General features: G+C 53.3%; 2 protein-coding genes across 4 annotated transcripts in view; both read right to left on the bottom strand.

Annotated features, from left to right (window-relative positions):
- Positions 1-885: 885 nt before the first annotated feature.
- On the bottom strand, positions 886-10043 carry TBRG4 (transforming growth factor beta regulator 4). Of its 3 annotated transcripts, none has more exons than XM_010829025.1 (11): positions 9945-10043; positions 7941-8405; positions 5888-6211; positions 5111-5282; positions 4676-4833; positions 3973-4083; positions 2867-3011; positions 2267-2512; positions 2026-2137; positions 1798-1912; positions 886-1190 (listed from the first exon to the last, which is right to left on the bottom strand). In XM_010829025.1, the coding sequence occupies exons 2-11, from the start codon at positions 8352-8354 to the stop codon at positions 1089-1091; spliced, it is 1899 nt and encodes a 632-aa protein (XP_010827327.1). In that variant the 5' UTR covers positions 8355-8405; positions 9945-10043; the 3' UTR covers positions 886-1088. The 3 variants fall into 3 exon arrangements, with proteins under 3 accessions (XP_010827327.1, XP_010827329.1, XP_010827328.1); XM_010829027.1 differs by lacking the exon at positions 9945-10043 and adding an exon at positions 9847-9865; XM_010829026.1 differs by lacking the exon at positions 9945-10043 and adding an exon at positions 9713-9829.
- LOC104980415 overlaps positions 10037-12291 on the bottom strand; it is an 11725-nt gene continuing 9470 nt past the window's right edge. Inside the window, 1 exon segment of the mRNA XM_010829110.1 lies at positions 10037-10133. Coding sequence (XP_010827412.1) covers positions 10037-10133 — 97 coding nt within the window.

Raw genomic sequence — 12291 nt, 5'->3', positions numbered from 1 at the left:
TGTCCATGCTGGCCCTTCACTTTGGCACACTCTTCCCCACTCCCTCACCTTGTCTGGGCTCTGAGTCACCAGCTTCAAAAAGCCATCTTGGCTGTTTTGTTCTCTGGGCAAGAACCTCAGCCAGCCTGTGCCGAGTGCCAAGCACCCACATCCTCAGAGCTGCTGCTCTACAGCTCCTCCTCTAACCCAAAGCTTGTGTGACTCGCTTCCTGAGGAACCACTTTAGAGGGAGTGGGGATCAGTTGAGAGGGGGGCCCAGAGAAGCCAGATGGCCCCTTTCTGCTCAGCTCCACAACAAAGTCTCTTGTGATGGACTAGAAGCTAGAAAGCCTTTCTTGGGCCTTGGTACTCGGCTTGTAGGATCTTAGTTCCCCAACCAGGGACTGAACCTAGGCCCCCAGCACTGGAAGCAAGGAGTCCTAACCCCTACACTGCCGGGGAAGTCCTGGTGGCGCTGCTGCTGACGTGGTGAAGGGGGCTCTGGGATCCTCAGGCAGATGGTTACCAAGGCGGCAGCACACCACCATGGCACTCTGGTGACAGCAAGGGGTCTCTTCTGGCCCTGCAGTGTCAGTCAAGTACACTCCTTTCTTCTTCTCAGAGCCAGGGCCTCCTGAGGGACTGGCACTTATACCACATGGCAGCACAGGCCGTCAGGGTGCCCCACTCACCCAAGACCAACGGATGGGAGGGGACCTCCCAGGATGCCACGCACTGAAAACCCAACTGGCCTCCCCTGGGAAGGTCCTCACACACTGAGTTCAGAACTCCAGGACTCAGCCCGTATGGGGGCTGACTGCAGGCTTCTGAGCAACAGGCCAGCCGTGCACGAATGTATATGAGAGGGATCCTCTGTGGGTGGCAGAGAAGCCAGGATAGTCGGGCAGTTGATTAAGAATTTATTACTCATGGGAGAATGACCTGCTACTCAGAGACGTTGGCCACCAGCCCACTCCCCCACTTCCAAGGCCAAGGTCCTGCACTGAGGTCTGTCCTGAAGCGTGCCACGTCTTGCCCACCCAGTGCCCATGGCTAGGCCTCTGGAGAAGTCCGGCCCCCTGGGCACACAGTCCTTGCTATGGGACAGGTCATTTGGCCAGCTCCTCTGCCACTGCTTTGCGCATCTTGTCCTTGAGATAGGCGGTCTTCTGCCATTCAGACTTGAGTTCCATCCACTCATAGTATGGGACCTGGAGGAGGCAGTGGAAATGAGTCAGGGCAGGTGCAGATCCCTGTCATGCCCCCCGCCCTGCACATCACATCCCTGGCCCCCAAATCCTGAAGGAAGACGCCTATAGAGCTAGAGCAGAATGGGTGGGAAAGAGACCCCCACTTGGTCCGTGCTCAGAGCTGCAAAGGCCCATGAATAAATGGGACCAAGAGTGGTTTCAAGATTTTAAAAGCCGTATCAAAAGCAAAATAGAACACTCAAAATCGAGTCACTTGTGTATTTTCTGGCCCCATACAGGAGAGCCTGCTCTCTGGTGCAGATGTCTCCACGGTGAGAACCTGGGGCCAGGCCTGGGGCCGGCGCTCAGCACAGAGCCCCACGGGAAGCGCAGGCCAGCACAAGGCCCTGGGCACCCGGTTTGTCTTACCTCTTCCTCTCAGAAACCCTGGCTGTGGAGATGCGAACAGCATCAGATACTTAAAAGCTGTGTGACGCTGGGAGAAATCTAACACCCTTCTAAGTTCCTATTTTCTCATGTGTGAAGGGGGAACCCCAACACAGGTGACCTCAAGAGCTGGGGTCCAACACTGGCTCCCGTCGGCCAGCTGGGTCTAGCAGATACTCACGTCGACCAGCAGGAAGCCAGCGGCCAGCAGGTGGCGCCGGGCCAGCATGAAGCGCCCCAGCAGGTCTTTGCTTCGGCTGTTGAAGTTGGGGAACTCCCAGCGAAGGAAGGCTAGCCTGGAGGGGCAGACGGGGTGCTGTGGATGGTGACAGCTCCCTCAGGCCCTCAGAGGGAAGAGGGAATTTCAGAACCAAATGCACACGGCCCCCAAGGTGGTGTGGCCACCTACCTCTTGGCCCCAGGGGGGAGTGGCTGGCTGCCAGAGGGGGGCGTAAGATGGGGTGCCACAAAGTCCCTCAGGGGCAGGAGTTGGCTCTCGGTGTCGAGCAGTACCTCAGCATCTGAGGAGGGCAAAGAATGAAAATGTGGTGGGGACTATCCCTCAGAGATCAACGGGGCTCACAGCCCCTGCCCTTACGATGGATGACCAGATGGGACTGTGGGGAAGGAAGGGGATGATGGGTCCTCACCCAGAACCCAGCCATACTGCGTGGCCACCATGAAGCTGCCCTTGTCGGCACTCCCCAGCAGCCCCTTCAACGTCTCCTGCAGCTCCTTCTGCAACGGGGTCATCTTCTGTTCAAGGGCTGAGGGGCTGGGGACCAAGGCTGAGGTAGGCAGAAGGGGTCCCGTGTACTCAGGGTGCTCCAGCTGGGCAGTGGCACTGATATGCAGCAGCTTCTGGAAGGTGCTTTGATCCTTTGGGGACTTGCCACCTAAGGGGAGACGATGGAGTGAGAAAAGAGGCTCAGGAGGACCGGGATGGAGGGACACAGGCGCCAGGTGGGAGAGTCGGCAGCACCCTCCCCCACACCCAAGTCTCACCCTGGACTCTGGGTCAGGAGCAGCAGAAAGAGGGTCTGCCGGTCACCCACTAGGAGTGGACAGAGAAGGAGCAGATGCTGGGTGCGCCCTGGCCTGCCCCATCTCCCCAGTGCTGAGTGGAGCCCAAGGCTGACAACCAGGCAGCCATCCCAGCTGCAGTGGTCCCTGGGTGAGGTGGGGGAGGGGGCACACACGGCGAGCTCGCCATCACTCAGGAGAGGGAGGGATGTCCCCCCACCGCTCACCTAGAAACTGGGTGTGAAATTCAGGGCGGAGCACAGCTTGTAGCTCGGCCTCCCGCACCTGCTGCAGCACACACAGGGCCCACACCACGTCCACCTGCAGGGCTGGCTCCAGGCCCACCAGCTCTGACCCCAGCTTCTTATGCACCTGGGCAAGAACAGTGCAGGGTGGGGAAAGCAGGTTCTGCTCAGTGGCCGCAGGCATCCCTGGGCGGGCAGCAGCTGGAGTGGCCCTATTGACCTGGACGTGCTGAGGCCCAAGGGGGTGAGGCGAATAACCTTGGCCGAGGCACCCTTGGTCAGGTTTGGGGGACCCTTGGTGGCAGGTACCAGAAACCCTCCTCTTCCCTTAGGCCCAATCTGGACAGCAGCTGGGCTACCCCTACTGCCCCCTCCTCCCACCCACTAGCAAGAACCTATGCACAAAACCGTGCCACCAGCATAGGGGAGGTGTTTCTGGCCCCAAGAGCTGGAGATTATGAAAAGGGAAGCAGCTGGCCGGCTGGGGGAACACCCACTGTGGGGGCCGGGGTCATACCCACTTCATTCATAGGAGGCTCTCACCCTGGCAACTGGATTGAGTCTCTGAGTCCCAACAGGGCATTAAGGGAACACCAGGAAGTAAGATAGCTCAAAGCTTCCCTGGTGGCTCAACCAGTAAATCTGATCACAATGTGGGAGATCCAGGTTTGACCCCTGGGTCGGGAAAATTCCCTTGAGAAGGGCATGGTAACCCATTCTAGTATTCTTGCCTGGAGAATTTCATGGACAGAGAAGCCTTGTGGGCTACAGTCTATGGGGTCACAAAGAGCTGGACATGACTGAGGGACTAACACACACATAGGAAGTAAGAACAGGGGTCCTCCAGCCCCACTGCCAGTGAGCCACTGGATGCCTTCCTGGTCCTTGGCTGCCATGCTGGCTCTTGCCTGTCCCCAGACAACCCCTGGGATGTACGGCTCCAGCTGGCTCCTTCCACACTCCCACCAGGCTTTCTTCATTTCTGCCTCCCCACCTAGGGCTCCTCAGTACAAATCCGGTCTCTTCCCTCCCTCCTTCTCAGTCCCAAGCTGCTCCAAGCATAGCAGTGGAGGGTGTGAAGACTGTACCAGGCTGAAGAATGGATCCTCCCGTTCCGGGCGGAAGTTCACACGGGCAAAAGCCAGGAGCATGTTGCACAGGTGTGGCAGAGTGATGCTCTGGGCTCTGTCCAGGACATGCTAGGCCGATCAGGGAGGACAGAAAGGCAGGATGAGAGGGGCCCGGTGGTACACAGACCTGGCCCTCCCCCAGAACCCATGAGCTCCCAGCCCAAAGGGGTAATTTACACAGGGCGATGGGCAGAGGGCTAGCCCCTGTCCTCCCTGAGGCAATCATACACACACAAAAGGCCCCTGACAACAGCTTCAGATACTCTTCAGCCTATAGACACAGCTGCAACCTGCTGCACCTAAACCTCAACGCAAACATCCTCTTTCTTCACAACTCCCATTTTGCAGCTCTTGGAAGTTTAGGGAGAGTTTTGAGTGGATTCTAGGCCTAGCTCCCTGCACAGTCACCCAAAGACACACACAGTCTGTCACCTACAAAGTTTGGTGAGAGAATGAAAGGGTTTCAACTATGCTTTCTTTCACAACTGAGTCATACTGCTTCTCTCCAAAGAAACTGGAGTAAGGACTCCATTATCTGCCACTAGCAAGTGTTCTAGACTGGCCGGGCCTCCCATCTGAAATGCCCATGGAGTGTGCCTAAGCAGGGGGTCAGGCAAAGAGGGCCTCAGAACCCAGGCCTCATGCCTGCGCCCCAGCTCACCTGGACGAAGGCCTCAAACAGGGGCAGGTTGAGCCACTTAAGGAAGGCGAAGGACTTGGTGCAGCGGGCTACCTCGCTGGACGTCATGCTTGGCGTGTGGGGCAGCAAATCGGCTGCCAGGCGCTGGAACACCTGGGTCTGGTGGAAGCCGAGTTTGCCTTGGGGACAGAGCCTGAGATTTAACTGGTGAGAAGTGGCAGGCCGCCCTCAGGGCCACCCCACCACCCACCCCGGTCTTAAGGAGTAAGAGCTTGGTGTCTGTAACCAAATTTATCCCTGAGGCCTAGCACAGAGGATCAGGGCCCATGAGTCACAGTATTTCTGTAGCAGCCTTTTGGGCCAGTGCCTGCCATGGGTGAGGTAGGCAGTGAATTTGACATAGCTGCAGCCAGAACCCTCCCCCTCCCAGCCTCACTCCCCGTGCACAGGGCTCACCATAGGCATAGGCCAGGTCCAGGAGGATGCTTTTAGTCAGGGGGAAGGGCTTCTGGACCAGGTGGTAAGAGATGGCCCGCAGCAAGGGCACTGATCTCCGGTTCTGAGCTGCCAACGTCACCAGCACCTTCCGCAGCTCCTCAGGGCCAAACTGCTCCACCAGCTCCAAGCACTGTCAACCACAGCCCGCAGGGGTCAGCTTGATGGCCCGAGGGCCAGGGGTCCCATGCAGTGCAGGCCCTGTGAGACAGCAACTAGGCCTGAGCTTACTAAACATATGTCCCATCTGGGCAGGGCCTGCCTCTGTTCCCACCCCAGCGAGTCCCTAGACCGGGCATACCATGTCCGAAGCCAAACTTATCCCCAGGTCCCAGGGCAGGGGACCCAGGGCCCATGAGCTGCGGAGTTTGCTGTGGCAGTCATCCGGGCCAGCCCCTGCTACCACGGGAACAGGGCTGAATTTGACTTGACTGCAGGACTGAGGCAGGGGTAGAGCAGGGGGCGGCAGGCGTGATGTCTCTAGGAAGCACTAACTAAAGCTGAGCCAGTGGGGCAGCTAAGGCCACACTTCAGGAGCTGCTGGCCGTGCTGTTTCCAGGTCACGTTCAAGATGCAATTTTGGAGGAACTCCAATTTTGTTCAGGCTCTGCAACCCCCTGGATCCTTGAAAGAACCAGTGGGCACAAAGTACTGCCTGCAGCTACCTGAAGTGCCAGTCCTGCCAGTGCCATGCCCCGGACTATGGACAGAAGCCACAAGGCTCTTGTCCCTTAGTACCTTGTCCTCCAGGCGGTTCATCAGAGACTCCGAAAGGTGCCCAGTTTTCATCATCATGGCCACCACCATGCGTCTGTCTTCAATTTCTGCCCAGCGCCGCTCGAGGTGCACAAGCAACTCAGCCAGCAGCTCCCGGGAGCCCTGCTCCTGCATGTAGGTGGCGCTGGACTCGGCCAGGAAGGCCAGATGCTTGTACTTGAGCCTGCGCATGCGCCAGCGGACCTCCTGCTCCACAGACCGCAGGTCCTTGGAGGTGGCGGGGAGCCCCAGTGTGTAGAGGCTCCGGAGCAGCTTCACGAGGGTCCCATGCCAGACTACAGTTATCTAGGTGGGGGGTGGGGCGGGGCGGGAGAGACACAGAGGCAAAGTCACACCTGGGACCTTATTGATCCTGACCCTCAGGGAAGGCAGTATGTGGTAAATGAGAATGGCTCTGCTGTCTGCTATGCTAAGGCTGTTAACTCTGCCTTAACTCTGTTAACTCTTAACTGCTGTTAACTCTGTTAACTCTTTTAGTCTCCAGACTCTTCTGTGAAATGGGGCTGCATTGCCAAGAAAGGGAACTGAAATCATACACATGAGGTGAGGGGCAAACAGAAAAGCAGCTGTGTGAAGGGCTGGGCAGAAGGAGAAAAGTATGGGGGATTCCCCGGCAGGACAGTGGTTAGGACTCCAGGCTTTTACTGCCTGGGTCCTGGGTCCAGTCCCTGGTGGGGGATCAACAATCCTAAAAGCCAAGGTGCGGGGGGAAAAAAGTATGAGTTTGATCTCAGCATCACATGAGCCTTCAGTGACTTCTGCTGCTTCTGCAGAATTCCCAGACAGTAGGGCTCTTTAAAAGAAAGCTTGAACAGTTTATATTTCTAAATCCTGGTTCATTATTGGCTTGTAATTTTGCTACAATATGTTTGCTGCTACTGCAGCTAAGTCGCTTCAGTCGTGTCCGACTCTGTGCGACCCCAGAGACGGCAGCACAGCAGGCTCACCTGTCCCTGGGATTCTCCAGGCAAGAACACTGGAATGGGTTCCCATTTCCTTCTCCAGACAGTATGTTTAGTCTGTCTCTAAAGCTTTTGGGTAAAAGGTTTAATAAATAATGAGTAGAATGATAGTCTTAGAACAAGAAGGGATCTAATTAAGATAATTTTATATGAGCTCTATTCTCAGTAAGAAAAAAATCTGTACCATGACCCCAACACACGGGCTCACAGTACAGATGTGTCTTTCAACTGAAGACAAAAACTTCCATGAAACAATACTTCTCTTACTATCTGTGAATGGTTTCCAATATTACTCTATTTCTACATCTACTATACTCTCATAACCTGCAGCTGAAAAAACTCATTTAACTCAACCCCTCCCTTGGGCTGTGAGTCTCCTCGTCATCCCTGACAAGCGGACATGGCCTTGCCTTTCCAGAGCAGCCGGGGTGAGGGTCTGTACCTCTCTTCTGTGTCACAGGCCCTTTGGTTCCAGCAGACCCCAGGGTGCCTCAAGTCTGCATGGAGTCCTTCTTCACGCTGAACAGGAACTGGGTTGAGTTCTTCCTGCACCCACCCCTGCCACACACAAGTCCCTTCTCTCCATGTTTCTCCTCTAAGGATCTGACTGGCTGGGATAACACCCATGGTCAGTTCAAGTTTCTGAGACTCTCCTAGTCACCCTTCATCTCCTCCAGTTTCAAGAGTGTGTCCCCTGTCAGCCAGACACAGAGGAGGGGCCACATCAGTCAAGACTGCACGGTGAGGGGGAGGCCCCCGATGCACTGAGAAAAACCAGGCTCAATCCTTTTGTTTGCATTTACTGTGTCTGGGATGCCTGTAAGATGAGGACAGCAATATGCACCTAACAGAGCTGTCAGGAGGATTAACAGAAGTGAAAGCACATTACAGTATTCTGGAATCTATAAAATGAAAAAACAGCACAGGATGTGGATGGACGAAGCACACAGCAGAGTTTCTGTCTATACTGGGAAAGTGACTGGATCCTTTGGATTCCGTGGCCTCTGCTACGTTCTGCTTGCCGAACCTACAGAAAAGGCTCCAGAACCCACCTGGCTGTTGACAAGATGGAGAAGTTGCCAAAAGCGAGCATCCTGTATGAGCGCGGCTTTGTCTTTTGGCTTTTCAGAGAGCAGGCGAGAGAGCTGGATAAGCGCGAGGGCGGCATGGTTCTGCTGCAGACAGTGACCACTGCCCAGGAGCTCCAGGAGCTCCTCAGGCTGGGTGGCCTTCTCGATGAGCTGCTCCACCTCCTGGCGCCCAGTATAGGGAGTAAACACCTGTTCCTTCTCCACAAACTCTGACAAGAGACCTGGGAGGCGGGAGCTGGGCGAGGTAGCTGAGGAAGTCAGCGGCTTCTGGGTTCCCTGGGGGAGTCTCAGCTGGCCGACGGGGGACACAGCAGGGGCCAGGCGGGTGGCCTCCCTTAGGAGGCATGTGCATCGCCTCACCAGCCGAGCGGCCATGGTGGCCCGAGCAGCGGGGAGGGGAGCCTCCTAGCAAGTGACTCCAGAGCCCTGAAGAGAAAAAGGAGAGAGAAAGGGGTGGTGCAGGGGCAGTTCCTGGTTCACAAACACAACAGAAGAACCTGACAAACCAAGGAAGCCACAGCCACATTCTCCATAGGGCAGCCCAAACTCCTCCTTTCTGACTGACCACCCATAGGCAAAGGCGTGTTCTGAAGCAAAAATCTCAGAGGGCTTTTGTTTCAGTACAGAATGTAACCCAATGCTGAAACTCAGGAGCATTACAGTCTGGGCTGGAGGGCTTCTAGTCCTGGTTGTGGAATTACCTTGGAATGGTTCAACACTTCAGAGCCCCAGCCTGGTCCAAGACCTCTTGAGTAGGAGTTTCTGCAAGCAGGGTTTGAATAGCATTCCACCCACTCCCCCCAACTCCCTTTTAAGTTTTAAAAGTACCCAGGATTAAAAAATTATTGGCTTACAGAGAAAATGAGACAGAATATTTTAAATTAGACTACTCCTAGAAAACCCTGGATATATAATCCGTATATACATCCCACAGCTTCTGTGGATGTATTTTTAATAACTTTATGTGAGTGAGCCTTCCCAAACCAACTCGCACTATTACATCACTAACCTACTAAACACACATACACCCCTTCTGAGAGCAAAATCCCTGAACCAATCATAGAAAGCAGTTCACAACATGGCGCGGAATTATTTTCCCAGTTTTACCTTTTCTTCCTCCCTGGAGCACACTCCCTTATTCTCCAGGCCTTCTCAAAGGCCTTGCACTTTCATTACACCTGGGCAGGGCAGGGCAGGGGAAGGCCTGCTGGCTCATTTTTTTTTACCCGCCATCATAGGGCTCAGGAAATCACCCTCCATCTTTCCTCACTCAGATAAAACATTACCTCCTCCCAAAATGTTACATACCCGATGCTACTGCTTTTTAACAACTCTGTCTCGCGCACTAGCGTGATTAAACGACCTAGGGAAGGCAGACCACCGGCACACGATAAAAGGTTAACCCGGGCTCCCTTCTGCCAAAGCAGAGAGCGTGTTTGACCTTAGATTTCCCAGAACTTGGTCCGGAACATTTTAACATGAGCTGATTGTTGCAGCTGTAAAAAGTTTAGACTCACTGTACACAAAACAAGAGGCTCAGGAAGGAGAAATACTGGCCCAAGGGCAACATCCACATACATCCACAAAGCCCCAGCGGCGGGGAAGCACTGGAAACGATCCCTACTAAAGACAGTCCTACGAGCTAGTGAGGAAACGAGTTCAACTCAAATGGACTTAAGGATCCTTAACACCAACCCGGAAGTTCGGCCCTCATACGCAGAAAAGAGAATCACCTTTACAAAGAGCACGCAGCGACCGCGCCGAGGGTCAGCGCGGGGATAGTAGGCTGTCACGCGGGACCTCAGAAAAGGGGCGCGTGCGCACGAGCGGGCAGTGCTTTACACCGGCCCCGGCCCCTGCCACCCACCCCGATCCACTGCGTCCCAGTGCGCGCTCCAGGTCTCCTCTCTCAGCCATGACCCCAGGTTTTCAGGACCCCTTTTCTCCCCTGGTCCCGATACGTACGGCGCCCCCGCCGCCGCCGCTACCGCGAGCTCCGCCGCTGACCTCCATGCGCCCCAGTACAGACCTCGGTCCACGCTGCGCGGCGCGCTCGTTTACGTCACTTGGAGCGCCGCAGGAAGCGAGGCTCGCCGCCTGCCGCCCGGCCGGAAGTCATTGCCGGTTCCTATATCCGGCCGGGTGCCATCTTTGCTGAGATCGGGAACTAGGTGGTGGTACGGAGAAGGCAATGGCACCCCGCTCCAGTACTTTTGCCTAGAAAATCCCATGGACGGAGGAGCCTGGTGGGCTGCAGTCCATGGGGTCGCGAAGAGTCGGACATGACTGAACGACTTCATTTTCACTTTTCACTTTCATGCATTGGAGAAGGAAATGGCAACCCACTCCAGTGTTCTTGCCTGGAGAAACCCAGGGACGGGGGAGCCTGGTGGGCTGCTGTCTATGGGGTCTCACAGAGTCGGACACGACTGAAGCGACTTAGCAGCAGCAGCAGCAGGTGGTGGGAAGTGAATTAGATGTGTTGAGCGATTTAGGAAAAAATGGAAGGGAGAAAAAACAGAAAAGTGTTCAGAAACTGAGGCTGGGGGGCTTGAGCGCCAGCCTCTGGTTAGTACCTAGTTTTCATAAGGCGTATAGGAAGCGACCCTTTGTCGTCAATCGGCCCCCGCGGCCCACCGCCGCGCCTTCCCTGTCGGCCTCTATGTCTCTATAAAGAAGCCCTGGCTGTAGACTGTCCAGGAGTGGGCTGGGCTGTGACTCCCTGGGGAGGCCTCTCAGCCTAGGTCAGCGGAAATGTAGGGCACCATTTGCCGAGATCTTCCAGTTTTTCCAAAAAAGAATGTGGGATTATGGAACTGTATGTGCAATCTCTTGGTTTTTAAGTGTTTACCTTTAATTACAAAAGCAACTGCGGGGTAAGCCAAGCAAGATATATTTGAGATCTGTATGTGGACTTAATTTTTTTTCTTGCACAAATTTCAGTTTCCATGGAATTAACTGCTTTTTTGGGGTTTGATTAAGATTCCATGTATTTATCACAAATTCTCCAAATCCTTCACAGCTTCAGAGTCTAAATCTCTCAAGATGTTCTGACACTTAAGATAGGTCACCAGGTTAATCTTACCGAAGGAGTCTCTTTTTTGAGGCATATGACCTCCAGTGTGGATTATCACCTCTATGCTCTCAGCGCAGGTGTCATCCTGGGATCTGTCTCCCTTTACCATGTGCTCGGTTCCTTTTCCTTCCCATGATGCTTGCTCTCTTATTTCCTGTCCTTTACCTTATTTCCTGGTTTATGCCCTTGTTTGGGTGGAGCACATCCTCCAGTACTTCTACGAGAAATGATGCCAAGGAGGTTACGTTTCTAAAGGCCTTGCAGGTCTAAAATGCATTTTTTTGTATCCTGCCTGATTGGTAGTTGGACTGGGTACTGTATTTTAGAAATCATTTTCTGATTTTGTAGGCTTAGTCTGTGAGCTTCTAGCTTTCATGCTTCTGGTGTTTGTGAGGAGTCTAGAAATTGTATGTGAGATTTTTGTTCACCTGCCCTCCTTTCCTTCTTCCTTCCTGTCTTGTCCTTCCATCCGTTTTTTATTTTTCCCTCAAATTTCTAAAAGTTTGTATCTTCTCATTATGCCTAGGGTTATGATATTTCACAGTGATGTTACTCGGTGTGAGTCTATGTCTTATTGACTGAGCACAAGAAGAGCCTTCAATCTAAAAACTCATTTTCTCAGCAGTGAAACTTGCTATATATTTTGTTGAATATTTCCTTTCCTCTGCCTTCTCTGTTCTCTCTTTGTGAAACACCTAGATTTGAATATTGGCTTTTCTGGGCTGATACCTGATTTTCTCTAGCTTTCCCATTTTACCTCTTCTACTCTTTATCGCTTTATGTGTTTATGCTCTACTTTCTTGGAGATTTCCTCAACTTTGGCTTGCAGCTCTTCTGAAAATTTGATTTCTGCTGTCATACTTTTACTTTCCAAAAGCTCCTTTTTGGCTGTTGAATGTTCCTTTTTTATGATATGTATCTTTTTTTGTTCTTTCATGATTGAAGTATTTTATCTCTGAGGATTTTTGTGATAAAGATTTTTTCTCTAAGCTTTTCTTCTCTCTGTAGAGTTGCTGTTCTTTTTTCCTTTTGTTGGTATTCATATTTGGTTTTTATCCTCAGATATCTACTTATATTTAAATATGGTAAGAAGGAACTCATCTTTTGCTGGTGGGAGTGCAAAAACGTACAGCTACTTTCAAAGACAGTTTAGTAGTTTCTTAAAAAACAAAACATACTCTTAAACCGTGTTCTGTGAACTGAATGTTTATGTTCCCCAGCACTACCCCCCCCCCC

The sequence above is a fragment of the Bison bison genome, unplaced genomic scaffold (assembly GCF_000754665.1).
Source record: "Bison bison bison isolate TAMUID 2011002044 unplaced genomic scaffold, Bison_UMD1.0 scf7180017864499, whole genome shotgun sequence".
In the NCBI taxonomy this organism is placed as follows: domain Eukaryota; kingdom Metazoa; phylum Chordata; class Mammalia; order Artiodactyla; family Bovidae; genus Bison; species Bison bison.
The sequence above is the reverse complement of the archived record's forward strand: the minus strand, read 5'-3'. Positions and strand labels throughout refer to the sequence as shown.

What these genes read in the sequence shown, in the direction of transcription:
- TBRG4 (XM_010829025.1), bottom strand. Translation starts at nt 8,354, where the DNA reads ATGGCCGCTCGGCTGGTGAGGCGATGCACATGCCTCCTAAGGGAGGCC. An exon ending in ATTTCACACCCAGTTTCTAG is followed by an intron (nt 2,513 to 2,866) that starts GTGAGCGGTGGG and finishes GTCTCCCCTTAG; the next exon opens with GTGGCAAGTCCCCAAAGGAT. An exon ending in CTGGCTTCCTGCTGGTCGAC is followed by an intron (nt 1,191 to 1,797) that starts GTGAGTATCTGC and finishes TGCCTCCTCCAG; the next exon opens with GTCCCATACTATGAGTGGAT.